General features: G+C 42.2%; 2 protein-coding genes across 4 annotated transcripts in view; one reads left to right on the top strand and one right to left on the bottom strand.

The window, feature by feature from the left end:
* The window catches only part of LOC141010660 (alpha-2-macroglobulin-like protein 1), a 41,296-nt gene extending 18,669 nt beyond the window's left edge, over positions 1 to 22,627 (top strand). For both annotated transcript variants that reach the window (XM_073483729.1, XM_073483721.1), the window contains exons 19-36: positions 4,250 to 4,475; positions 4,651 to 4,777; positions 7,847 to 7,968; positions 9,784 to 9,835; positions 10,573 to 10,656; positions 10,822 to 10,998; positions 11,936 to 12,017; positions 14,856 to 15,012; positions 15,492 to 15,566; positions 15,862 to 16,027; positions 17,222 to 17,418; positions 17,505 to 17,720; positions 18,341 to 18,459; positions 18,714 to 18,804; positions 18,942 to 19,010; positions 19,091 to 19,196; positions 19,308 to 19,349; positions 20,700 to 22,627. In XM_073483729.1, the coding sequence (XP_073339830.1) occupies positions 4,250 to 4,475; positions 4,651 to 4,777; positions 7,847 to 7,968; positions 9,784 to 9,835; positions 10,573 to 10,656; positions 10,822 to 10,998; positions 11,936 to 12,017; positions 14,856 to 15,012; positions 15,492 to 15,566; positions 15,862 to 16,027; positions 17,222 to 17,418; positions 17,505 to 17,720; positions 18,341 to 18,459; positions 18,714 to 18,804; positions 18,942 to 19,010; positions 19,091 to 19,196; positions 19,308 to 19,349; positions 20,700 to 20,722 (2,131 nt within the window). In that variant the 3' untranslated portion in view covers positions 20,723 to 22,627. The remainder of the gene's footprint in view (positions 1 to 4,249; positions 4,476 to 4,650; positions 4,778 to 7,846; positions 7,969 to 9,783; positions 9,836 to 10,572; positions 10,657 to 10,821; positions 10,999 to 11,935; positions 12,018 to 14,855; positions 15,013 to 15,491; positions 15,567 to 15,861; positions 16,028 to 17,221; positions 17,419 to 17,504; positions 17,721 to 18,340; positions 18,460 to 18,713; positions 18,805 to 18,941; positions 19,011 to 19,090; positions 19,197 to 19,307; positions 19,350 to 20,699) is intronic.
* phldb1b (pleckstrin homology-like domain, family B, member 1b) overlaps positions 21,111 to 26,138 on the bottom strand; it is a 76,127-nt gene continuing 71,099 nt past the window's right edge. For both annotated transcript variants that reach the window (XM_073483701.1, XM_073483709.1), the window contains one exon: positions 21,111 to 25,309. In XM_073483701.1, the coding sequence (XP_073339802.1) occupies positions 25,169 to 25,309 (141 nt within the window). In that variant the 3' untranslated portion in view covers positions 21,111 to 25,168. The remainder of the gene's footprint in view (positions 25,310 to 26,138) is intronic.

Below are 26,138 nucleotides of genomic sequence, written 5' to 3'. Positions count from 1 at the left end.
TTATTTTGACTTCTTAACACACAGAGTGTTTAGCATTTTCCCCCGCAGTACTATAGAAGAATCACCGCTAACAAAGTGGCTCAGCTAATTGAGTTACAAACACGTTTCATTTCCTGTAACTTCTTCACAATAAAAGACCCCCATTATTAAGTAATTTAAAAGCTTTTATTATGAAGCAGCATTACAGGAAACGTTGTTTTCACCAGCATTAATTAAACATGACTCCTGAACCAGCTGAAAGTGAACACGACGAAACAGTCAAACACAGCAGATGTTTAAAGAACAAACAGGACCACAGAAACTAAAGAGATTCAGTTAGAAGCTACAAAAGTACTGAGAGCTGAAGACACTGACTTTTAGAAACATCTTTCTCTCATGTTTTCTGCACGGACATGAGTTCAGTATCCATTTTAGGGGGAGACAGGTGCTCGTTACGGGTTGGCTGCAGTAGCGAGATGTCACTGCGGCCCACTTGGAGGGGGGGTGGGCACGCCTGCCCTACTCTGGAGCAGGTCCATCACCAACTCGTCTCAACTCGGCACAGTAAAACCGGTGATGGAAAAGCAACTCGGTGTGCCCAAACGTGCTAGTGGAAAAACGGCATTGGTTGTTGTGGTGCACTTTTCTCATTGGCACTCGTCACCTGTAAAAGATTCAACATACTCCTTCCTACAGTGTTTCTGCAAGTGTTTTATCAAGTGCGTGGTGTTGAAGATTCAAATGGTGCCGCCACCCCTCAAAACAATTGCATTGCATAAATTGCACTCAGCTGGTTTGCTTTTTTCTTCCGTTAGCTTAAAGTGATTCCGCACAGTTGACTTGATGAGAGTCTCACTCCACCTAGTCACATGACACATGCTGCTCTCTTTACTGCATGTCGTGCATAGTTTAAGCATTTATGGGAGAGTTTAGGCAAATAGATTAGATCGGATTATACATTTTCCCCTCTCAAATATCTGATCCAGTGATTTTGGCCAATATCGTACCGATACCGAATACCTCAATATTTTAGTGATGACTATTGGTACCAGGGTTTCCCCCAGAAAACTTGCTGAGCCTGGTGGTAGGTTGGAAGGGCGGCCCACCGGCGGTAAAGCATGTTTTTTTTTGTGACAGGGGCCTGACACAGGCCAGCAACTGACTGATGGCAGTGACAGATTCATGACGTAGTAGAATTTAGAGTGGTTCCATACTGCCTTGCATTAAATCAATGTTAAAAGTTGACTGGAAATTTGAAAAAATGACTGTAATAATCAATGTAATCATTTGTTATTATAAGACATTTATTGACAATATTTAAGCACCAACTATAGTCTCACAAAAGCACCACTCTTGAAGTACTGTTCAACACCAATGTTTTAATACAAAAAATACAATTAAAATAAATAAATGTTTGCACTTAATAACTTAAAGTAAAATCCTGATGGCACGTGAATCTTAATACAAGCCTTGTAATGCTGGTCACATTGTAAGATAAATAACAATACATGAAAAAAATAGTGCTAGCACAAAAAAATGGAACTCAAAAATTGACCAAGAGATTCAGACTGATCACTCTAAAGCCAAGGGGGAAAACCAGGGAACTCCCAGAACAGAGGCTCACTGATATTAAGAGGTATGTATCAATTGGCCTCTCCTACTTTTTGTGGCACAGATTGCATGTTGGATCACTACATGTCATCCTTCTGGGTCTCTCAAAGAAGACTTTATTTTGATCCTCAGGCAGGCAGCGAGGCTTTTCCCCTGCAGCCTGTTTCTGAGGTCTGTCTTGATCTATTGAAAAATAATCACATATCTGACATTAAGAAAATGTATACCTACATAAACTGCTAGCAGAGAAGTGAAAACAAAATAATCACAGTGTATTACCTTGTTCATGGCCGAGAAGTATCTTTCACAGTTCACACTTGGTGCGATGGTGGAGAGACCCAACATGAGCGTTTAGCACATCTTGCCTAAGTAGTGCAAGGAGCTTCAATAAAAGCTCTGGTCGAGGATCCCTGCATTGCCCGCTGGAGGTGGCTGCGACAGACTCGGCAAAACATCCCTAAAACCGAAACTTTGACTTTATTAAAACAGCTACCGCCATAGCTTATCTAACGCTGAATTTAATAGCGGCGTTTTACTACTAAACCACTGTGAAATTAGCGCACTTAATATTGTTAATATTTTCACGTATTTTCCACTGCTTCTATGTTTCCCATCGCGGCACGGAGAAGGCTGCTCTGCCACTGCAGCAGATGACGAGCTAACATCCATGCTAGCTGCCTCATCGACCCGTGGCTCAGCCAACGTCGCGCCGCTGCACTCCTGGTCAACAGGTGAACCAGCGGGTTCAACGTCTCCGCCGTTGTTCGTCCGACTTCGGAAGGAAAAGTCCAGCGTTTTTTGGCCTTTTCTTTGTGACATCCCGTTATGTTCAATCACAAGTAGCCTAGTTTGCGTGTAGTGAGAGTAGCAGTGGTTTGTGGGGTGTTAGGTGATGAAAAAGACACCTGACCTCAGACCCGCCATGTGTTCACGTGTTGACCATAAGATGTCGCCATTGCACTTTCAACTTTGTTACTGATGTATTCAAACCTATTTTGAATAAATAAATAAACGATGCTTAGCCTGGTGGAAAATTTAAGCACAGGCCGCCAGGCTTATAATACACTGGGGGAAGCCCTGGGTACTTTCAAAATGGCAAGCTCATTCCCTAACACAAGTGTATAAAGAACAGTCTGGCTGGCAGTGTATAGTGTGGGCTTACCGCCGCTTCTGCGAACAACGACGAGCCTTATGACGAGCCTTACATTTCTCAATAAATGGTTGGATTGGCATGAAATTAGCTACTATTCACATTCAAGCCCCAGTCAAGATAAATTCAAATCACTTTGACAAACTCTTAGGTTTTCATCTAGCGCCGCCACCAGGTTCAAATTTACTTTGGTTTTTGAATCAGTACTTGCTTAATGGCAAATGTTAGCATGTTAACATGCTACACTAAGCTGGTGACCATAAACACGATACCTGTTTAACAACACCATGTTAGCATTGTGCTCAGCAACTGCAGGTTGTTTGTACAGACATTCGTGGTTCCCAGATGAAGCATCCTAATGACTCTGGCGATCTCCTCACTTTTGCACTAGTGCCACAATGAGGTTGTGGTTTTGACTGAATGTCTCTACAACTGTTGGTTGTTTCGTTAGGAAATGTGATGCAGACATTAATTTAACCCTTCAAATGATTTGTAATAACTTTGGTGATCCGGCATGCTATCATGCTAAGCTATGATTGTGAACATGGTCACATCATACCAGGTTAACTCTGAGGCAGCCTCACAGAGCTGCGAGCACGACTGTCAGCTCTCTGTTAGTCTTGCTGCCCACCACCGGAGACGTAGTATTTAAACACTGGTAGCAGAGTCAGACTCCTCACATGTTCCTTGTTGCAAAAGCCAAAACCACGAGAAATGTCATCACGTATTGACCAATTGTTTGGCACTCGTACAGAACGAATGTAAACTTTACGCATGGCTGATGGTTTAGCAGAAATTGTCTTTGAATCTTTTAATGTTATTGAAAAAGCGTCATTAGCACCAAGTCCCCGTCCAGCTGGGCTCATCAGATACACATGGCCTCTCAGCACGGCTACAGCACAACAGCTGCAGCTTCTAGTCACTTAATGCTCCCGGCTCCCAAACTAATCTTTACGTAGGTCAGCAGCACTCTGGAATTCACTGCCTAGTGCTATCAAATCTACATAAATGATAAATTAATTTTCAAGAAGCATTTAAGGAAATATCTTGTTGAATGATAGGATGAGCCTATACCCTGAAGGCGTTATGTTATTTTGATATTCTCAATCAGTTGAATTTGTCTGCTGTAGTTTCATCCATGTATGTAATCCACATGTTACGTTGTTTTCTTTATCTCCCTCATTTTTCTGATCCGATGCATAGCTGCCCTACCTACCTCTGTCACTTCATGCTTGATTCCTCTTGTAGTGTGTCTGTATAGTTTGCTTGATTGTTTTCTCATTTTCAATAGTTTGTACTTTCTTAGTGCATGTCTGTATTGTGTTTCTATGTTCAGGACCCCAGGAAGACTAGAGGCACATCCATGTGCTTCTAATGGGGATCCTTGAATGAACAGATGATGATGTCATGATTGCATATTGATGTTTTTAGTCATAAGACTATACAGTATGCAAACTTCATGTTACTTCAACTGGTTTCAGTTTGACTCTTGCTCATATGTTTGTACAGAGACAGTGGGTCAGTGGGTGTGGAGAAGACCGTCCCTGACACCATCACAAAGTGGGCAGCTGGAGCTTTCTGTGTCTCCTCTGTGGGCTTCGGTGTGTCGCCCAACACCGGACTGACTGCCTTCCAGCCGTTCTTTGTCAGTCTCACTTTGCCCTACTCTGTGATCCGAGGGGAGGTGTTCACACTCAAAGCCACGGTCTTCAACTATCTCTCCAAATGCATCATGGTACATTTTTAAGCTCTTACAGATGGCAGTTGTTTAAATGGATTCACGTGTTTGATGATGTCTGGGTATGTTGATACAAAGTTTTCTTGGTGTTGGGCTAGATATGCAAACAGAAATATTGTGCATATTTTTGTTTCTGAGACTGAGTATGTTTTGTGTTTGTGTGTGTCTGCAGGTGAAGGTCACACTGACTGATTCAGACCAGTACACCTTCAGAAACTGTGAGGGCTGCCAGTACAACGTGTGTCTGTGTGGGGAGGAGAGCAGGACCTTCTCATGGATTGTTACTCCGACCGCTCTAGGTAGAAATGACGCCGACTCATTTCACTTCCATTTAAATTGTTTTAAATATATAATATATTGTTGAAAAGCCTGTCAATGACACCATGTGCTTTGCTTTGACGATGTTCCTCTGGTGTTCTGGACAGGTGAACATGAGCAGACTTAATGATCTTTGCAGCGTCAACAGGAACCTTTAATGGACACCAGTGTTTTTGCATTTTCACCCTATTTACTAAAAATAACACTTTAGATATTTTGTTCATAGTAAAGAAGAACTCAGTTCAAGTCTCTAAATGCTGTTTGATTTTAATTTAAAGTCATGGTGTTGTTGTGTGTAATGCAGCTGTGAGTGCAGATTGATTGGGAAGTACACTGTACACTGTGTTTTATGTGTCTTTATACTTCTGCAATTACTACTACAAATTAGAGGAAAACATCCTTTTACTTACTACACTTGACAGCTGTAGTCACGTTATTTTTTTAATATAGCCCAAAATCACATTTACAATGTGTACAGTGTACGACGTCCTCTGTCCTTAGACCCTTTATTCAAGTGGTTAAACTTCCCCAAAAAACCCTGCAACAGATTATCATGATTATCATTTTACACACAATACATATGATGAGTTTATGAAATATGATGTATTGCTGTAGATAAAACTACCCAAGAGCATGTAAAGTGAATGCATGATGGAAGACTTTTATTTGTTGTTAGCAACAGATCTAAATATGTTCCCACCACTGAAAACCACACGGCACCAAGGGCTGAACAAAAGAGGAGAGGTTTTATCTGGATCTGTGACAAATGCACAATCTTGAAAAAATTATGAATTTACTTTTCTTTTATTAAAGTAAATGCAGCGGTCTAAATAATCTTTCAGTGTCAGGGAAGTGTTCTCAGATCTCAGGGTCCGGTTCCCCAGCAGGGCTGTTGCTGTATTGAGTGTAATAAATAATAAATTAGGGTTGTCAATCGATTAAAATATTGAATGGTGATTTATTGCACGATTGTCCATAGTTAATTTGCGATTAATCGCAAATTAATCGCACATAAATATCTGTTCTAAATGAACCTTAAAGGGATATTTTTCAAGTTTTTAACACTCACAGGAGAGAACAAATATGCTTATTTTATGCAAATATATGTTCTTATTATTGCAACAATCCAAAACAATGACAAATACTGTCCAGAATATTCTCCACAATAACCTCAAAGGTACTGCACGCTCAAATAGTAATACTAACACAATGTAGTGTCCAACTTTACACTTGTAAAGGTTAACTTAACAATGTCGGCCTGCAAGCTGTAGCCACACATTTTAACTATCACTGTTGACAGTTTGTCTCATGTAGAGTTGTCCAGGCATCTCTGTTGCAAACTATCCAACGTTGTCTGACCTTAGGAGGGGGAGGAGGGCTCTCTGCATCAGCTGTGTGCTTGGCCAGCAAATGGTATTTGAGACTGGACGTACTCCGGTGGTAACTCAGTTCACATCGACAGTAAATGTTAATAACTTTGTTCTTGTAGAGAGAACTATATGGCAGGGCTGTGAAGCTGAACTTTATCCATTTCTGCTCAAGGAGGTTTGTTTCTGCTGCATCGCTTTCCCAAACTACGGGGTGGGCCGAGGATCATAACGTGTGTACGTTAACTGTGCGTCAAAAAAATAAGAGGAATTTGCGTTAACGCGTTATTATCACGTTAACTTTGACAGCCCTGTAATAAAGACAACAATTACTGAGAGAATATCGACCACAACTGTTTTTTTTTTCAATGCATGTTAAATTACAAAAATGATAATGGAACATTAAAATGAATCCAAATTTCCAGAACCAGTAGAATTATGTACAGCATTCTCCTCATTATTATGGAGTGAAGGTGCTAAATGCACTCTGCCCACTTTAAATCAGCGAGAAGAGCAGAGGAACAAGACAAAACACACACACACACACACACATTTAGAAATCTCCAATGTGAAATAAACAAGACATATTTGGAAACACTCGGTCCACGCCCGTTCTACAGACATGTACGAAGGGCCCTGTGATGATCACTGTGATGCACTGATTGTCTGACTGGTGGAAGAGAACGAAAGCAAGCGGCTGCCTTTAAAGTTCTGACATTAAATCCGTGACTGTGTATGAAGCACTATAATGTGCTTGTTCTTTGTAGTGAATGGGTAAATACTTCCAAAAACACTGGTATGGTCCTTTAATGTGCTCATTTAGATGCTTTTCAACCCGAGACGAACAATTCAGAGGGAAAATCTCACTGTCAGAAATTATTAAAGTTAAAAAGATTCAAACTTCGATGTTAATATCTGTGAAAAATATCACCTATTAGCTTCAATCCAAAACCATGCTTCCATGTCAGACAGCGTCACCCCCTCCTTACAGCCTCATCGCCCAAAGCGAATTTCCAACTGACTGTTATTGCTGTCACTAATGATCTCATGCAATCTTCACATCTTTATAATTAAATACTGATGTTGTTTGTTCCGTCCAATATAAAAAAACTTAGACTTTCAGTGACAAAGATGAGACAGAACGAGCTAATTACTCTGGATTAAGGGCGCTGACAGCTGTTGCGTGCTGCACCGCTGCAAGCTGTTGTCGTAACGTTGCCTGGCCTGAAAGCAGAGGATTTCTATCAGCCCCCATCAGCACGGATGGAGACGAGGCTCTGATGAATGTCAAATTGCACTCCCCCTTAGAGGAATGCTGACAATCACTTGTACTAACAAGTCAGGTAGTATCTCTGACGAAACAGTCAGAAACTGCTCCCTCGGGGGCTGATCTGTACTTGTCCTCTGTGAAGGATTGTGGGCTGTGTAGGAAGGAAGGAAGGGAGGGGGTGAGAGTATGGGGGAGAGGCAGTATAATAAGGCAACAAATAGGGATTAATGAGGGCGAATAAGATAGGACACACGGGGAGGAGGAGGGATGGAGGAGCAGGGAGGATAATGAGTTGGATTGAAAAGCCAACAGAAAAGCTGTTTTGCCTCCGTACACAGAATGTGACAGAGTGACAGCGAGCAGCAATCAATACAGCCCTGCTGTCAGTAAAGACTGTGTCTGTGTGCACACAGGTCAGGTGAGTCTGAAGGTCAGCGCAGAGGCCCTGAAGACCGACATACTGTGTGGCAACGAGGTGGCCACCGTCCCCGACACGGGCCGAATCGACACGGTGGTCCGCACCCTGCTGGTGGAGGTGAGTGACGCTCAGACACATCATGACATCAACAAGACTGTAGAGTGATACAGGTAAAACACCTGTCACGGTGGCTAACAGTCAGTCAGTGTGATCGTTCTGTTGGGATGGGGATTTGTCATTTGGGACATTTTAAAGACAATTAAGTTGTCTGAATGTCTCAAAGTGAAGCATACAATTGATTATATTTCTTATCGCGGGTCAAAACAGCACGAATTCACTCTGAGAACCTTTTTATTAAAGTGCCCCCGCACAATCTCCCTACCTCCTCCACTCCTACGTGGACGGTCTGTTACATTAAGTACCATTCTAAACCAGTTAGTGAGGAGTGTAGGTGGGTTATAAATCCCTCCAACAGAGAGTCTTCACTGCTGACTGCTGACTGCTGACCATGTGCTGAGTTCACTGTGGAAGACGCTCCATACAGATAGCTCCATGTGGCTGCCTGTGCAAACATAAGTTGCTCAAACTCAAAGTCAGACATGTGACAGCTCAAAGATGACATGGTGTTCAACATCAGATAAAGCCTTCACTGAATCTGTAAAACTGTAGACATGTTCACCTGATTGTAAAGTGTTGTATATCTTCAGGAAAGTTTCAAAACCCAAGCAGCTTCTAGGCATCAGAGAGAAAAACAAGATGTTTAGCCTACAAGATAAAAAGAAATGAAATGCCACCTCTGAAAGATGCTTATATGAAAGCGTGGTTATGAAAAGGTTTGACCAAGCTGCCCATCACCTTGATGAAAGGTGAGTGTGAGTGTTACCACAAACACTGAGACTGGACTCTGACTGGACTCAGTCCGGGAGAGGCTCGCTCTCTTTTCACTTTTCTTGACCTTTGAGAATCTGATATTTCAAATTCCAAACAAAATTATTTAAAATCTGTTTTAACCCATAAATAACAGATTTGTAACGTAATCTTTAGTCTATAAAAAACATGTTTCATCTTGAGCACGTGTAAGTGACAGACAAATCATTATTAATAGAGCACCTCTCCAAACCTGGGTTACACAGATTTTACCAGTTACAAATTAAAGAATAAAACTCTACACAAAGAAGTCAAGTAAAAGAAAAAAGAGACAATTACATAAATGTAAAAATGAGAACTCAGTTGATATTGTCAGCAGTTCAAATAGTCACAAATCTGCAAAACATTGTGAGATAGATGGACATTTTCACTATTGTCTCAGGGAATGATGCATGGATCTCAATGAAGACAATCAGGTGTATTTAGGTGGCTGGTATCTATGAGTGACAACAATCTGATGTGGATCCTCGATGTGGGGAGCTTAAATTATGGCTGGTTTAAAGTGATGTGTGGTCTATAGAGTTTGACATTGGATGGGGCTGATTGAATTAAAGGGGACTGTTGGGCCTTGGCAGAGGTATACGCTCTACTGAGAGTCATTCTAGTTCTGTATGGACTCGTATATTATTATATTATATACATATATTGCAGTCTTCATGTTCTAATAAAAGCAATAAAATATCATTCAAAATAAATAACCAGTCCCTGTCATATGAAGAAACGCCCACACACTGACGAGAGGAATCAAAAAGAATCAGTCATGACCTGTACACAAGGTCAAATCTGCCAGCCTGTTATTACTGGCCAGCAGTCTAATATATAGACCCCATTTGTGGCCTCGAACATCGAATGTCAGCATCAAGCAGCTCAAACAGGAGGAAGAGTTCATTTGTTGAGAACGTCTGTTGATCTAGTGATGATGCTTGAATCAAAATAAACTAGTGTGTAAGATGCACCAGGCCTTGTTATCACTCACTAATATGTCTCTCTTTGTGTCTCCACAAGGCTGAAGGAACACCACAGACGATCAGTCATAATGCCCTCCTCTGTCCTGCAGGTGAGTGCTCACTAATGACCCGAGTATCAGCGTCTGTTATCTGAAAGCCTCACTGCAGGGTGAACGGCCGTCACTCACAGCAGAGTGAAGACTTGATGGATACGTCTTTAACTGTCGTCCTGAAGTGGACACTTGTGTCAGAGTCTTCTCACAGAGAGATGATTGATTCTTGTGGGTCAGTCGGTACTGTTGATTTTAGATAAGTATGGAATGGATGGTGGTCGCAGTTATCCTCCATGTTAGAACAACAACCAGAGCCCAAACACTTTTTTTGAAGAAGATGGTGATATCAGCTGATTGTCTACAGTGACATCAGTACACTGAATCCGTAAACTTCGCAATTTAATCATATTCTATAAATAAAAAAACACCGAAATCATCCCAAAAAATACATACATATATATACAGTATATACATATGACCCAATTTCTTAATGACCCCAGGAATCTTTGTCTGCATTATGTTCTTTTATTATTAAAAAAAACTTTTCACATCTGTGCATATCTGACAACATATATGCTGATTTACCTGTGATAGTAACTCATGTTCTATTTAGTTTAGCTAACCTAACCAGCAGCTGGCTGTAGCTTCATAATTGCATACACACATAAGAGTGGTATCGATCTTCTCGTCGAACTCTGGAAGAAAGTGAATATTTGGGACTTTCCTAAAATGTCAAACTGTTCCTTTAAGTTCTCTCTCCTTCATGTGTTCTTCTCTGCTCTGTGCGCTGCCAGAGGGACCCGTGGAGAAGAAAATCTCTCTCCTGATGCCTGAGATGTTTGTTGCTGGATCAGCCAGGGCCTCTGTGTCTGTTCTGGGTTAGTGGCACCATCTGAAAACACTTCAAGTCTCTCTCAGTATTTGCATCTAAAGGACCAGCTAATACTGTCTGCTGTACTTTAACCTTCAAACCTGCTATGAATAAAATCTTGGCTGGGCATCACCTTGTAATCTGTCTCGTCTTCCTTCTGTTGTTTCTGCAGGTGACCTGATGGGCCGAGCCACAAAGAACCTGGACAAGCTCCTGGCCATGCCGTACGGCTGCGGGGAGCAGAACATGGTGCTGTTTGCTCCCAACATCTTCATCCTCAACTACCTGAAAAGCACCGGTCAGCTGACCAAGGAGATCCAGGACAGAGCAACACGCTTCCTGGAGAGCGGTAAGTTGTCTGTCCTCTCTGTGATGGACACACAGCATATTTGAGTTTTTGCCTTTATTCCTACTTAGATTTTACATAATTAAAACAAATACTCCACTAATATTCCTGTTCACATGCAGCCGTCCATGCTCTGATTAACAAACACAACCTCCCTTTGTCATTTGTTCAACCAGCTTCTTGAAAAGGTCAGCATTACAATATTTGTTGCCCTGTTGTATGCATAATGTTTAGAAGTAGGCGTGTTTCTCCACGTATTTCCACACAGAAATATGGGCAAGCAAGCAAAATGTTCACCAGGCAACACACAGAACTGTCGCAGTAGACAGGCAGAGGCCAAGTGTCGCAGCCGTGCTACAAGCCCTCACTAATATCTGCATATCCTGCATGTCTTCAGTGGAACATTTTACATTGGGAATAAGAATGATAGTTGAAAATAAATGTCATCACATATTCTGGAGCTGTCAGAATACTTTGTCTCTGGGTGAAATGGCTGTTGGAGTTTGATTCCAGTCTGTATATTATCTTTGGTTAAAACATCCATCAGTCCCCAAAATGTTTTGTATTTGTCCCTTAGAGAAAATAATGCCTTTGTGTTGTAGAAGTCCAGATCAAGGTAAGAGATAATGAATGAGTGGGCTGACTGCGTTTCATCTGGCAACACAAAGGAAACATGGCTGAAGGCCAATCAAATACATGGAAGCAGATGTAACTGTGTTACTCTGTGTTATATGAATGTCAATGATTGTCACAGTGTTGTATTAGAAATGCATCTGCTGAGCCGTCATTCTCTCAGTTCGCCAACATGCATTAGTTTAAGTCACAGCTGTTTTCTGTCTGCAAATGCTTTATTCAAATATATACATATATATATATATATATATATATATATATATATATATATTACATAAATATATACGTGTGTGTGTGTGTGTTGTAGGATATCAGAGGGAGCTGACCTACAAGCATGATGACGGCTCCTACAGTGCCTTTGGGAAGAGTGATGATTCTGGAAACACCTGGTCAGTAAATGAGTGTCAGTGACATGATGAGTGGGTGCTGCTGACGATGCAAACACTAGATAACGACACTGTTAAAGCCATGACATGTTCAAGAGTCCTTCCATGAAGACTGTTCATTAAAAGGGACAAACTAGGCAGTATCGAACTGTCAGGTACGCTTGAATTTGAAGGGCTCTTTAGCTATTGAAAACAACACTATTAGCATGACGTTATATAAAATCAAATAATAAACTCAGTTTTATATTCTGAACTATTTTCTGTTAATCGACAGTCGTTTTCTAATGTCGGCTTTGACAATGTCTCACATTCATGTGAGGTAACACTCGGTGAGTGTTGCATATGCTCTACCCTCCATGGAAATCTGTTCATCAAACCAACAAGATATTTTGGTTAAAGCAGCATGATTTTTGTGTGTCTAAGTTTCATATTCCACCCCGTCATTCCAAAAACAAGGGAACGACAATGTTATTATGACATTTTCAAAATGTATTTCTATGAAACATGATTCATTTTTTTTAATTCAGCTGCATTGTAAGTGTAGTGTTAGCTTTGACCACAGAGAGAATGTCGACTATATCACTCCAAATCTTTCCGACCCCCCCAAAAAATAGACCTGCAATAATCCAACCATAGATTTTATTTTTGATGATGATCAAAATCTTGAAATCCAAAGGTCCAATCTGAACAGTTTCCAGGGAGGACTGCTCACAAGTTAAGGAATATCTGAGCTATTAACAGAAAATTTTCAGTCCTAACCATAACAACATCGAAGGGTTTAGAAGTGTTGGCGGTGGGCTAAGCAATGATAACCGTGTGACAAGTGTTCATTTGATAAAGTTGCTAACCTTGAGGTCGTCATGAATGAATGAGAGTAGATTGGTGTCCTGTTGCCATGAGAGACTGGAATAAGTTAATGTCATTTAGTTTCTGCACTGATGATACATTATCCCACACTGATACAATTAGAGGAAGTTTTTAAGGTAACACAACATATTGTAACATAACATATATTTTGCATATTAAATTATTTTTATATTTTAGTTTAATATTTTACTAAACTGAGGATGAAATAGAAGCCCCGCCCACTGTCTGCTCACTTTATTTCCACGCCTGTCAGTAAAACTTGATGGTGTGCATTTTTTGAAAACAGAAGACCCAAATTAATATGAGTAATATATATTATGTTCATGGTTATATAACTCATAATAGGTTGGAGTTGCATCATTGGTCTTAAAACATTTTCAAAGCTTTGCTGTTAAACTGTGAATATTTTCAGCTCCAATCTCACAGTTGATTTGATGAGAGAATAAAAATGACATGCAGACACAGTGGGGGGTGTTTGGCACTGCCAGGCATCCTAATCATTTACTTTATGGGGAACCTGCCAGGAAATATTAATATTTGCATTTAATGGGCTTACAGCACTGCGCCTCGGGGGATTTAACAAAGCCTCTGCGGTTTGAAATGGTGCTGGGCAGTTTGGCAGTTGGTGAGTGTGTGTGTGTGTGTGTGTGTGTGTGTGTGTGTGTGTGTGTGTGTGTGTGTGTGTGTGTGTGTGTGTGTGTGTGTGTGTGTGTGTGCGTGTGTGTGTGGTTAGGAGGAAGTGGGGCTCTCAAGTGTTCAGTTACATTAAAACTGCAGCAGGAGATTGGATGGGATTGTCCAAATCACTTCTAATAAAACAAGGACTTTCACTAAAGTGTAAGAATATAACTGTTGGTTATTTTTTTTGTAAAGGTCCAGTGTGCGATTTATTCCTAATGATGTTTTTATTAGTGTACAATCGTTACCTTTGAATGAGTTCATCATATCTACAGAGGGAGCAGCTCCTCTTCCACAGTCTGCATGTTGCACTGCCATGTTTCTACAGAAGCCCAGAACGGACAAACCAAGCACCGACTCTAGAGAGGGGCCTTCATGTATTTAGCCACCGTAGGTTCATGTGAAAGGGGTCACTCATAGTGTAAAACTCAGAAAATGATCATTTGACGTGGTGTTCCCCCTCAGCCCTGTGGAGCATTTTTGTGTTTTTTAGCTTGTTTTGGTTTAACAGCCAGCAGCTGTCTCGGTTCAGTCTCAGAGCTTTAATCTAGCAGCAGCAGACGGCTGTGTCTAGAGAAATAGATCTGATAATCATTATACTCTACCTGCCCAGCACCAGGCAGTGGACGGACACAGTTAGTGACGAGCTGGTCAAAACTGTGGAGCATTCAGCAGCTAAAGAGAGCCATATTTAAAAAACAGTCTAAAGACAGAGCTGAGAGGAGAGTGAATATTGGACAGGATTCATCAGTCGGTGAGAAACTGGACTGGTTCAACTGGATGTTGAACTCTTTAAGGAGTGTCATTGTTGTGTTTGGAGCTTGTTCTGCTGCCCCCGAGTGACCAAAAAAGATAATTAATGCAACTTTAATTATTTTGTAAACCTTTTTAAAATATTTAAAACTGATGTCTACTGATGTGTAATGTGGTATATGTGTAACCGTGGTCCCTCAGGAGCTTATGAGTCTGTGGGATGTGGATGTTTAACTGTGCAGCAGACCGGCTCTCTCAGCTGCAGCTGTCTGTATTCTGCTCACAGGAATATGATAGTCGTTGTGGATGCAGCTCAGACCAAGTGCTCAGTGTTGGTGTGAGACAGGAGGCTGTTATGTAATTGTCCTGAAGCTGGGTTCATTTTGGGGTTACCAACACAGACACATATGGCAAGAATTGTTTTCTTAAAAAACCCTGTGTGTGTGCGTGTGTGCGTGCGTGCGTGCGTGCGTGCGTGCGTGCGTGCGTGCGTGCGTGCGTGCGTGTGTGTGTGTGTGTGTGTGTGTGTGTGTGACCCTGTAGGCTGACCTCTTTTGTGATGAAGTCTTTCGGCGGGGCGACGCCGTACATCTTTGTGCATCCCCAGCACATTAAAGATGCCAGGAGGTGGCTGTCCAAACACCAGCGGCCTGATGGCTGCATCAGATCTGTGGGGAAACTCTTCCACAACGGCATGAAGGTAATGACATCAGTTTGAACGTGAACATTTCAGACGACATTCTGGTTTCACACCATCTGCTCTCGGCCGTTTGAGGCTCTGCTTGGCTGAATTTAACCAATAGGCCAAAATCACAGAATTAGCTCGATATGGGGAGCAATTAGTGTGAGGACTGAGTGTGTGCTGAGAGCGGAGATTTGCAACACACGCACACACACACACACATACGTATATATATATATATATACAGAAAGAAACATTCTTGCCGGTCAGTCCCTTTTCAACAAAAAGCCATGACAGCTGTGTGTCTGAGGAACACAGTAGCTGTATCCTCAGGTACGTTGCTCCTGCCTGGAATAAGTCCTGAGTTTCGTAAGCAGCTGATCCAGGTACAAGTACTGGCTCAGCAGTGTGTACTTATATTTGTAATTGTTAACACACACCAAGTATGTAATAAGCAAGAAGCCTGTTTGTTCCTGCTCTGCTCGTGTTCCCGACAGGGAGGAGTGAGCGACGACGTGTCCCTGACGGCCTACATCACAGCCGCCTTGCTGGAGCTGGACGCCAACGTCACGGTGAGTCTGACGTCGCTCTCGCCCTCCTCACACCTTCATGTTCACACCAGACTCAGAGTAAAGTCACTCAGACTAAGTTCCTACCTTCACCATTGGACTGCCAGCGTAGGTACGTTCCTGTCATGTTAGGATCCTGCCACAGGAGGAAATGTTTATGTTTAATCATTTTTAGAACTGCGTGCACGGTCTAGAAACTAACTGGAAATAAAGAAATGTCAGATCTTTTCCTTATTCTCTCATTTGATGCATATTGTCCTGCTCACAGTGTCGTCGTTGTGTTTCTGCGTTGTGACAGGACCCCGTGGTGCAGAACTGCCTGAGCTGTCTCAAGGAAGCAGTGGCCGGCCAGCTGGACAACCTGTACACCAAAGCCCTGCTGTCCTACACCTTCACTCTGGCTGGAGAGCAGGAGATAAGGAGCAAACTCATCACAAACCTGCACCAAAAGTCCGACACACAAGGTACCATCAGCAATGTCTGCACTTTTCATCAAGCAGCATGAACACAGCCATCGAGTCATAGTGCACATAAAAAGTAGTTGAAATAGAGGAATGGAAGTACAGAAGGAGATCAAAGTTTCAGTTTATGTGCAGACATCACATGAAGTGTCAGGCTGGACACTCTGGATGCTTGTGTACTGTGTGGCAGCTGCGTTGCTGAGCTCATGTGTTCACACAGTCTGCGTGGCTGCTGCAGTGGCTCCTGCCTGCCCTCTCTGTTTACATGGAGCTTGACTATGATAAATATCAATAAATACAATGACGTGATTTTCCTTTACCCTGCTGAAAGAGCAAGAAAGTGTGAGGGAGAAAGAGAAAGCAGTTGAAGTGATTAAAGCACCTGAAATGTCTTTAAAGGTTCCATATATTGCAGAAAGTGAGAGTTCATGTCTTTTTGATATTAAAGCAGGTGTAGGTGTCGTATAGATACTGTGAAAGTATAAAACACTCCACAATCCACTGAGCATTGTACACAGGCCATTTTCAGAAACCGAGCCTGTAAACGAGCTGTCTGTGGCAGCTGACCAATCAGAGCAGGCCTTAAAGAGACGGGCGCTAAAACGGAGCATTCAGAGGGTGATGGAGGTGCTGCAGCAGTGTGAGACGACTCGTGTGTTTTGTGAATATTAAAGCATGTAAATGTTTCTAGTTGACACACAAAATAAAATCATGGAGCTGAAAACGAGCAGAATATGGAACCTTTAAAGTTGGAGAGCAGGATGTGAGTGTGATTTCCTTCAGTACGCCAGTGTATCCATTAATGTTGTGGTCTGTTATTTTAACATTGTTCATCTTGTCTTCACTGCTTTTTTAACCTTTATTTCTGTTTCTAGTAAATATAGTCTTTGAACTTCCTTCTCTTTATTCTTACAAATACCTTTTTCATTTTTTATTTTTTGTCATGTTGAGAAAATAAAAAGTGGGTTGTTTCAGCTGTAGCTTGGCCGTTGGTAGTATGAAGGTTGAACAAACACAGAGGAGAGGCTCATGACGAAGAAGATTTTGGGAATTAAAATCTCTACAGTCCAATCTAAGACATGAAAACCTTCTGCAGTAGACGGCTAAGAAATCTGGAGGCTGTAGACTCGATTAACTGCAGCACACGTCAGTCATTGCTGAGCTCCTAACGGATGACTCTACTCTTCTGACCGTCAGGTGGCACCCGTCACTGGGCCAGAGCAGGGGCTTCTGGGAAAGGCCTGGACTCTTTGGAGGTGGAGATGACCTCCTACGTGCTGCTGGCTCTGCTCTCCGGCCCGACCATGAAAGAATTTGGTCTGGATTACTCCTCCGGCATCGTGCGCTGGCTCGCTCATCAGCAGAACCCGAACGGTGGCTTCTCCTCCACACAGGTAGGACGGAGCACACACACAGGAGGTGTGAAGCCTTTTACCCCTCTGACTTTTAAGAGGACACAGTTAACCTATCTGCTCCTCAGGACACCGTGGTGGCCCTCCAGGCTCTGGCTAAGTACGGCGCTGCCACCTACAGTGAGGAGGGCAGCACTACAGTGACGGTGACGTCTTTAGGAGGCCTGAACAAAGAGTTCACGGTGGATCAGAGGACCAGGCTGCTGTACCAGGAGGAGAGGCTGAGCGAGGTCCCAGGAGAGTACACCATCCAAGCCCAGGGACAGAGCTGTGTGCTGGCACAGGTACGGCCAACCAGAGACAGACACATGAGGCAGGGACAAGGCAGGGAATAAAATGTAGAAGGACATCAGCAGTACGCTGACAGTAATTTGTTTCCTGACAGACGTGCAAACACACATTTCACAGCAGTAGTAGCAATGTCTTCTGGCAGTGTTTCATATAAATTCTACTTTATTTATTTATATATATTTACTTACTTTTTTGTATTTATAGCTGTTATTATAAAAATATTTTAAATGTATGGTTATCTCACCTGAATTGCTGCTGATGTCTTTGATAAGTTCATTGCTCCACTGTAAATCACCTTTTGTCAGATGAGGTTCAGAGTCAGTTAGTGAATCTGTTTGGACCTCAGAACTTCACTTTCAATCTGGCTGTAGTCCGAACTGCTTCAGGGAGTGGAAGTGCTTCATCGAACATTAACTGGCTTCAGTAAAACTTGAATCAGCAGTATTTAATTTTATTAGGAGTTTGAACCTAAATGTACCTGCAGAGCAACGACTACACAGTCCAGCTGACTGAAGTTGAAGGAAGGACCTTGGTTCTTTTCTTCTAGTCGGTGAACTATATCGAGCTGTGTAGATAATGACCGCGTGTGTGTGTGTCATATGTCTCCCCACAGATCTCCATGCATTACAACATCCCCCCTCCCCCCGACTTCTCTGCCTTCAACATCTCCACCAACACCATGGCCAAGTGCAACATCAGCAGGCCTCAACTCATCCTCTTTGTGCACGTCAGGTACTGTGTGTGTGTGTGTGTGTGTGTGTGTGTGTGTGTGTGTGTGTGTGTGTGTGTGTGTGTGAGGACTTTATACACTTTTTTTTTTAGAACTGACCGTGGGACATTGTACACCTGCACCTTGAATTGTTAACACAGAAAAATCAAAGGTGTCGGAGCAGCTGATAACACATCACATGAATCGAAGCCACAGTATGTGATTGTCACTTGTGACTTGTGTGTGTGTGTGTGTGTGCGTGTGTGTGTGCGTGCAGGTACCAGGGCAGGAGAGAGGAAACGAACATGGTCATCATCAACATCAAGCTGCTGTCTGGGTACATTCTGGATAAGAGCTCTCTGAAACTGGTCAGTCCTTCAACAGCTGCACACTCAGTCTCTCCACGTCACCTGTTGTCTGTGTTAACACTCCCACATGCTTTTAATGTACAGTATGTTTATATTTGAGTGTACTGACGGCAGTGTGTGTGTGTGCGCTGTTGCAGCTGAGGAGCGACCGCTCGGTGAAGCGTGTGGACGTGGAGGAAGGATACATCAACATCTACCTAGATGGGGTACGTTCAGTTACATCATTGATGTGAGCAGACAGACATGCGAGTAAAGTGTAGAGCTATAAATGATGTTTGTGCTGCAGCTGAAGAAGGACGAGACAAAGATCTACAGCGTGACAGTGGAGGAGGATCAGCCCGTCAGGAACCTGAAGCCAGCCGTGGTCAAAGTCTACGACTACTACCAGACGAGTAAGAGCTCCATTCTCTTCTCTGCACTGAGACGAACTGATGGTGACGCTGTCGCCTCTCTCTTCTCGTGTCCTCTGGCTCTATATCTGATGTGCTTCTGATATTTTTCAGGTGATGAGGCAGTCACTGACTACACCTCCCCCTGTGCAGAGAGTAAGTAACATTAAAGCTGTGTTTATCTGAACTATATTTAAGCTCATATGTACAGTAGTTAGTTATCACATTGAATCAGTACTTTTGGTGAAAACTGCATGAATTGAAATATCAACACAGCCATCACTCAGTTTAGTTAGTTCAGACTGAAGGAACATCAGTGGTGAAAATAGCTGCACAAATAAATGAGAGCTTATTGACACACAGTTTGTAACAAATGCTTCTCATGGTTTCTAAAAACCTCACGCAGCACATGACCTGAAAACTTCAGTCAGGTTTATCACTGATTGTGACGATTATCACTCACGTGTCGAGCAAGGCTGCAGCGGCATGTCATCTAGAGATCTGGAGTCTGGTCCAGTCATATCCACATCACACCATGTACATTATTTAATGTAATAATATATGTAACTATATGTAGAATATGTTGCATACATGAAGAGAACCCACACAACAGGTGAAGGACAGTTTGTTGTCCTGTGCACTCTCTTTTTCTTTCTCTTTCTCCCTCACACTCTCTCGCTCTTTCAGTGGGGTAAAGGAAAATCACATCATCATATTTATTGATATTTATCAAAGTCAAACTCCATGTAAGCAGAGAGGGCAGGCAGGAGCCGCTGCAGCAGCAACACTGAACACACACACACGAGTGAGCAGCAGCAGCTCAGCCATGCAGCTGCCACGCAGTACACAAGCAGGATATGTGTTCCACCCGTAAGACAGCATTATGAGTTTGTCTTCTCATGAGAACACACAGCAGCATCACTGTTAAATAATTAGTTCTCACTTGCATCAAGTAATCCCTTCTCTAAGTTTCACATTTTCCATGAAGTGTTTCAGACATCACCAGCCAACAAACCAATATCGTATGGTATTTAATGCAAAAACAAAATACTTGTGAATGTTATTTTTCTTAAAACGAGATACTTAAAATCTAGTTTGCGGACAGAGAGCGTACATGTAGACGTCTGCGGACAGAGAGTGTACATGCAGACGTCTGCGGACAGAGAGCGTACATGCAGACGTCTGCGGACAGAGAGCGTACATGTAGACGTCTGCGGACAGAGAGCGTACATGTAGACGTCTACGGACAGAGAGCGTAAATGCAGACTTCTGCGGACAGAGAGCGTAAATGTAGACGTCTGTGGACAGAGATCGTACATGCAGACTTCTGTGGACAGAGATCGTAAATGCAGACGTCTGCGGACAGAGATCGTACATGCAGACGTCTGCGGACAGAGAGCGTAAATGCAGACGTCTGCGGACAGAGAGCGTAAATGCAGACGTCTGCGGACAGAGATTGTAAATGCAGACGTCTGTGGGTAGTTTGTGACTGTGTTTTCTCTCCAGATGACACCATCAACGAGCTGTAGAGTCTGTGGACGTCCTGCAGAAACACCGGCCAGGACCTCTGTCAGCTGGAAGAATCACTGTGTCAGAGACAGAAAATTCTAGATGTTTATTTTTTTTCTTAGACGTGTCTTTAATTTTTTTTTACACCTTTAAAAGACATTTGTTTTAGCTGTGTTTCATTGTGGATGAATCCTGCTTTTAGTGTCATTTGAGGAACATTTTTTTCCTTTTCTCGTTTTAGCCTTCTGATTGTTTGTGTTGTACTTGCTGTTGGCTCGTCCTCGTCCTCCCACTTCTGACTGTTAGTCATGAACCAATAATCAGTCAGCATCAGTAGTCACTGCTGTCTCTCCTCAACACTGGAACGTTCACATTGTAACCCACTGAGCTCAAGAAAAGCAGCCGACATCCTGTAACAGTTCTGTTTTTAATAGATTTGACAAAATCCATATTATTCATACGTGAAAGTAACGCATGAGACATACAGGGTACCAATAACACAGTATGGTCCGAGTACTGATTGTGTGTGTGTGTGTGTGTGTGTGTGTGTGTGTGTGTGTGTGTGTGTGTGTCTGTGTGTCTGAAACAGAATCTACTTTCTAGAAAACAAAAGTACAGTCTCATGAGTGCTTGGTGAGCTGTGTGTGTGTGTGTGTGTGTGTGTTCTGCTGTACCAGTAAAAAACAAAAGAAGGTAGATTGATACATCACTACCATACAATTTGAAATGTAACTGACTGACAATAAAATTTTCTAAAATGACAAAAATAAGTAGAAATTGTACTTCTTTCCATACAATACTGTTTTCATTTCAATAGTAAGATATTTTTTTCATTCAGGCATCCTCTTTACACAATATTGATTCTCCTTTCTTTAACATAGACAACAACAGTAATGTTTTATACCATCTACCATCAACAGACATGATTTAACAGCCTTGCCACTGTTGAATAGTTTGGTTTGCACATGTTCACTGTGCAGGGAAAGTAAAGGCAAGGGGACACAATATATTAAGGTCTTTTCACTAGTCTTTTTTCAGAGTAAACGTGTCACTATCTCAGGCACCACAACCATAAATTATTATTATTACTGTACCCACACATGAAACTAAACACCAGTTCCACATGCTCCATAAATCACAGCCTATAGTTTGTCCTCTGCTCTTCATAAACAGATGGCAACAGCACCTGGCGTCCGCTAACTACAAACTGTCATGGCCAATCAAACAGATTCACAATGCGATGATCAACACACAAAGACGCCAGGTCGGCTAGTCTGTTACAGCTGGACGTACAAGAGTTCTTTATCCGTCTTCATGCAGGCAGAGCTCAGCTCACAGTGGGGATTAAAGCAGGATGATAGAATGAGCCGAGTCTATGACGGACAAATATATGAACGATCAGTTGTTATTGATTTTATAACCAAATTTAACGTGGCTATGTGCTCACATATCACCATTTGTTTTACATCTACTGCAAAAAGCCATGAGTGAGAATGCTTCCTGTGATTTAGTTTTATCTGAGCTCTCCAGTCTTCTGCTGATCAGAAGTTGTGATGAGCTAACCCATCAGATGATAACATCACCAGGGTCATTTTGTCAGGCACAGTCCCCACGTACACAGTTTTTTAAAAAACAGAAACGATATCCATCCAGACGAGCGTTTTAGCACCGTCTCAGAAAATGATCTCTGTCCATCAAAGCAAATCTTTTATATCGTTTGGTTGGTTGCTTTGTTGCAGAAAATACTATGAACATATTTTAGATTTTTACTTTGACTTCATTTTACAGAATTGGTGAAGCGAGACTGCTCTTCATAATGCTTTTTTAAATTCAAACATGGTTAGCAGCTGTTTTTGTCTTTTTTTCTATTATTGTATTTTCACTGTCCGTTTGTGTATTTCTGAATAAAGATAATATAACATCCATTCTGTCAATGCACAATATTACGTATTACACTGACAAGACTCGATTAGGAAGCAAACGTGTCTGCATCATCGTGTCCAAGCGTCCGTTTCTGCCTGTCCAGACCTGAACACTGAACACAGAGTTCTGAATATCTTCCCCCTGGAAGCAGTTTTCCAGCTTCGTCTTGGACCTAAAACGCCATTTATGTGTGTCCAAAAGTCCAAAACGCAGAGAAAAGGCTTTGTTTTAAGAAATACCCATGTACGAGTGGACAGAACCTCAGACTCAGTCACAGTCCTCCAGAGCCACAGAAGACATTATACAACTGTTCTCTCTGAATAATGCTCCCCATGATATATACACTGAAACTGATAAATAACTGATTCAATTTGTTGGAGTGTTCCTTTAAAAATACATGGTATGAATCGACTCTACTGTTCTACCAGTGAAGTAGCTGATCCCCACTGTGCTCTGGGCCTTCAGTAACTCTGCCTCTAACAGCAGATGTCCCCGTAGTGCTGAAGAAAACCTCATGCAAGCCTGTCCACATTACACAAACACAAATTAAAAATGCATTCATTCATTTGTAGCCTTCCAGCGAGGCTGTGCTGGACTCAGACACGCCATCAATAACAACACATAGTCAAGGCACAGTTCAGAGTTGCATCAGTCCGTGTTTTTCCTCCCGTGTGGTCCTGTGTCGGTGTGGTCTCTGTAGCGCCCTCTAGTGGTTCTGCTTTACGCTGGCAGTGATGATGACTGCTTCCCAGCTGTGTTGTAGCATCATCAAGTTAGCTAAAGGCTACATGGCAAATAGATGAGCTTTTTTTCTGTTAACATGTGTGCACACAGATACATACAGTTTGCACCTTGAGTTGGCATCAGACAGACACAGTGACATATTCACGTTCGTCATATTCACAAGTACACTGAGAATGTGGCAGCTATGGTTAGACCAATATACAGGATTCAAACTCTGAGCGCTGGACATCATCCAAATGATTGGATGGATTATCCCGTTTTTTTTTTTTTATAATAGTTCTCAAAAGATGTGGAGATTATTTAAAGGCAGGTTGGGCGCGGCTTGTTTAACCTAGCTTAGCACAAAGGCTGGAAGCAGATGGACGCAGTCACCCTAAACTGTGACAATCAATGAGGTGTATTTATCAAAATACCAGACTTCACCTTGAAAGAAATAGTTTGACATTTTTCTGAAACATGGTTATTTGATTTCTTAAGAATTTCATCTGAGGACTGATGTCACTCTGATGTCTGAACGATAAATATTCAAGGTAAATGGAAAGGTAAACTAAAGATGCCTACCAGTTATACAAGAGTTATAGCATGTTGATTAGTGACCTTTAGAACAGTCCCAGGCTAGCGCCAGTGTTAAATGCTAAGCTAAGCTAAGCTAACTGTCTCCTGGCTCTAGCTTCACATGTAGCATCCAGACATGAGTGGTACTGATGTTCTGATGTGAGTATGAAGTGAGTGAGCACATCTGCCAAAATGTCAAACTATTTATTTAAGGGAGCATTTTTGGACAATTTAAATTTACACTCGATCACTTCTTTGATAGCTTTGGAGCAAACTAACATGTTAATTCTGAAGGTTACTTTCAATAATCTGGTTTTAGTGGTGCTTCGTTTTATTTTAAGGATTTTTCCATGTACTGAATACTGCATCAAATAATGTTCACGAGCAGCTTCAGTACCAGTACCGGCTGTTCTAACCCCATATCAGTTGAACCATAGTGAGAACTGCAGAGTGAGCTCCTGAGCTGACGTCAAAGTGAAAGTCAACAAAATACCTCCGATTGCTTTGGTTATCCTGTGTGAAGTGATGTGACGAGGATGTAGCTCTGGAGACCTTATCGTACTGAAAATGCAGTATTTAGTGTGAGAGCAGCACTGAGGAGACGTTTCACTGTTACACTCAATGTGTGCTGGACTCTTAAATCATCTCCAGGCCCTGTCCACTGATTTCTATCTGTTTTTTTTTAGATTTACACATTTTGAATAAGATTCTTTCAAATAAATGTCTGGATTGATTTCACCCTTTGATTGAATTCTTTCTGTCTAAACTGAGCACAGTCATGATGGAACACTCAAACCAAACATTGGCATTATGTCATTTGGCAATTTTCATCTAGAAGTAAAAAAAAAAAAAGAAAGAAAGAAAGGAAACAAATAATACAAAAGGTTCAACAAACAGTAACTACAAGATCTCCATTTGGCATTATAGAAAGGCTTTTTAAAAGTCTTTGACAGGTATACATTTGGTTTATATACAGATGTGTGTGTAAGTGTGTGTGTGTGTGTGTGTGTGTCCTCCGAAGGCTCCCTTTTCAATCCAAACAGAATGGTGTAGAAAATGTGGAGGTGAAAACATCTACATAGTTAAATCAACGTGTGAGATTAAAAATGAAACGTAACAAACAAGGCGCTGTGTCCGCTGTGGACCGAAAACAGGGTGGGCCTGTCGAGTCTGTGATGGGAGAGTCCCTGCCGAAACTATCTGCTCGTCGCCTGTGCCCTCCGTCCTGTCTCTGTGTGTGTCTCTCAGTTCATGAACTGTGTGTATCCCTCTGCTCCTGTGACGATCACGTCCATCCAGATCCTCATAGCCTCTGCTGACGGGGCCACCATGTAGTAGAGCCGGTCGTGGGTCTTCACGCAGAAGGTCAGGGCCGGGTTCGGGCTCTGGAAGACGGAGGAACCAAGAGAAAACTAGAATCACTTTCATGTAGACCACACCAACTCCCTGCTTTCACACTGATCCACACTCTAAAACTGATCAGCTGTGTGTGTGTGTGTGTGTGTGTGTGTGTGTGTGTGTGTGTGTGTGTGTGTGTGTGTGTGTGTGGCGTATCAGTGTCGGTTTGTTTGAGTAAGTAATCTTGAAACTTTCACTTATGAAACCTACAGCACTACTTTACTTGTCATGGGGGCACCTTCTATTAATGTGACTCTGATGAGACAGTCTGTCCACACAGATCTGCACTCATGTTTAATAACTGCACTGTCAGTCTGCATTAACATGATGAGCTGTGTTGTCCAATGGACTAAATGCTTTTAAAGAAGCTGTTCTCTCGTCAGTTGTGCTTCCTCTGTGTTACCATTACATTCAAGTCAGAGTCAATCAGATAACTGCTGGCTGATCTTTGTTCTGAAGGAAGATCCTTAAGGGTCCGATCAGACAGCAGGTCACAGAACACAAGATGCACCTCATCGCCTTATGTGTTGAAGCCAATAAAAAAGCAAAAAAAGAAAAAGCACCGCATTGCTCTTCTTTCAAACTGTTGCTAGGAAACTACTGAATCAACTCGCAGATCTGTAGCTTTTGTTTTTTCTGTTAAATTCCTAGTTAGTGGGCAGAAAGCCAGCTGGTGAATAGAAAACCTCTCCATGAGAGAAAACCAACAGGCTGAGAGCACTTGGCTCCAATTGAGGGCGAGAGGCTGTTCCTGTATCGAACACTGGACACAGAGAAAACAGATCTGTGTGGATAAATGAGGAGAAATCACAGGGA

This window comes from Pagrus major, chromosome 2 (assembly GCF_040436345.1).
Source record: "Pagrus major chromosome 2, Pma_NU_1.0".
Lineage (NCBI taxonomy): Eukaryota > Metazoa > Chordata > Actinopteri > Spariformes > Sparidae > Pagrus > Pagrus major.
This window is presented reverse-complemented; position numbering and strand designations above follow the sequence as displayed.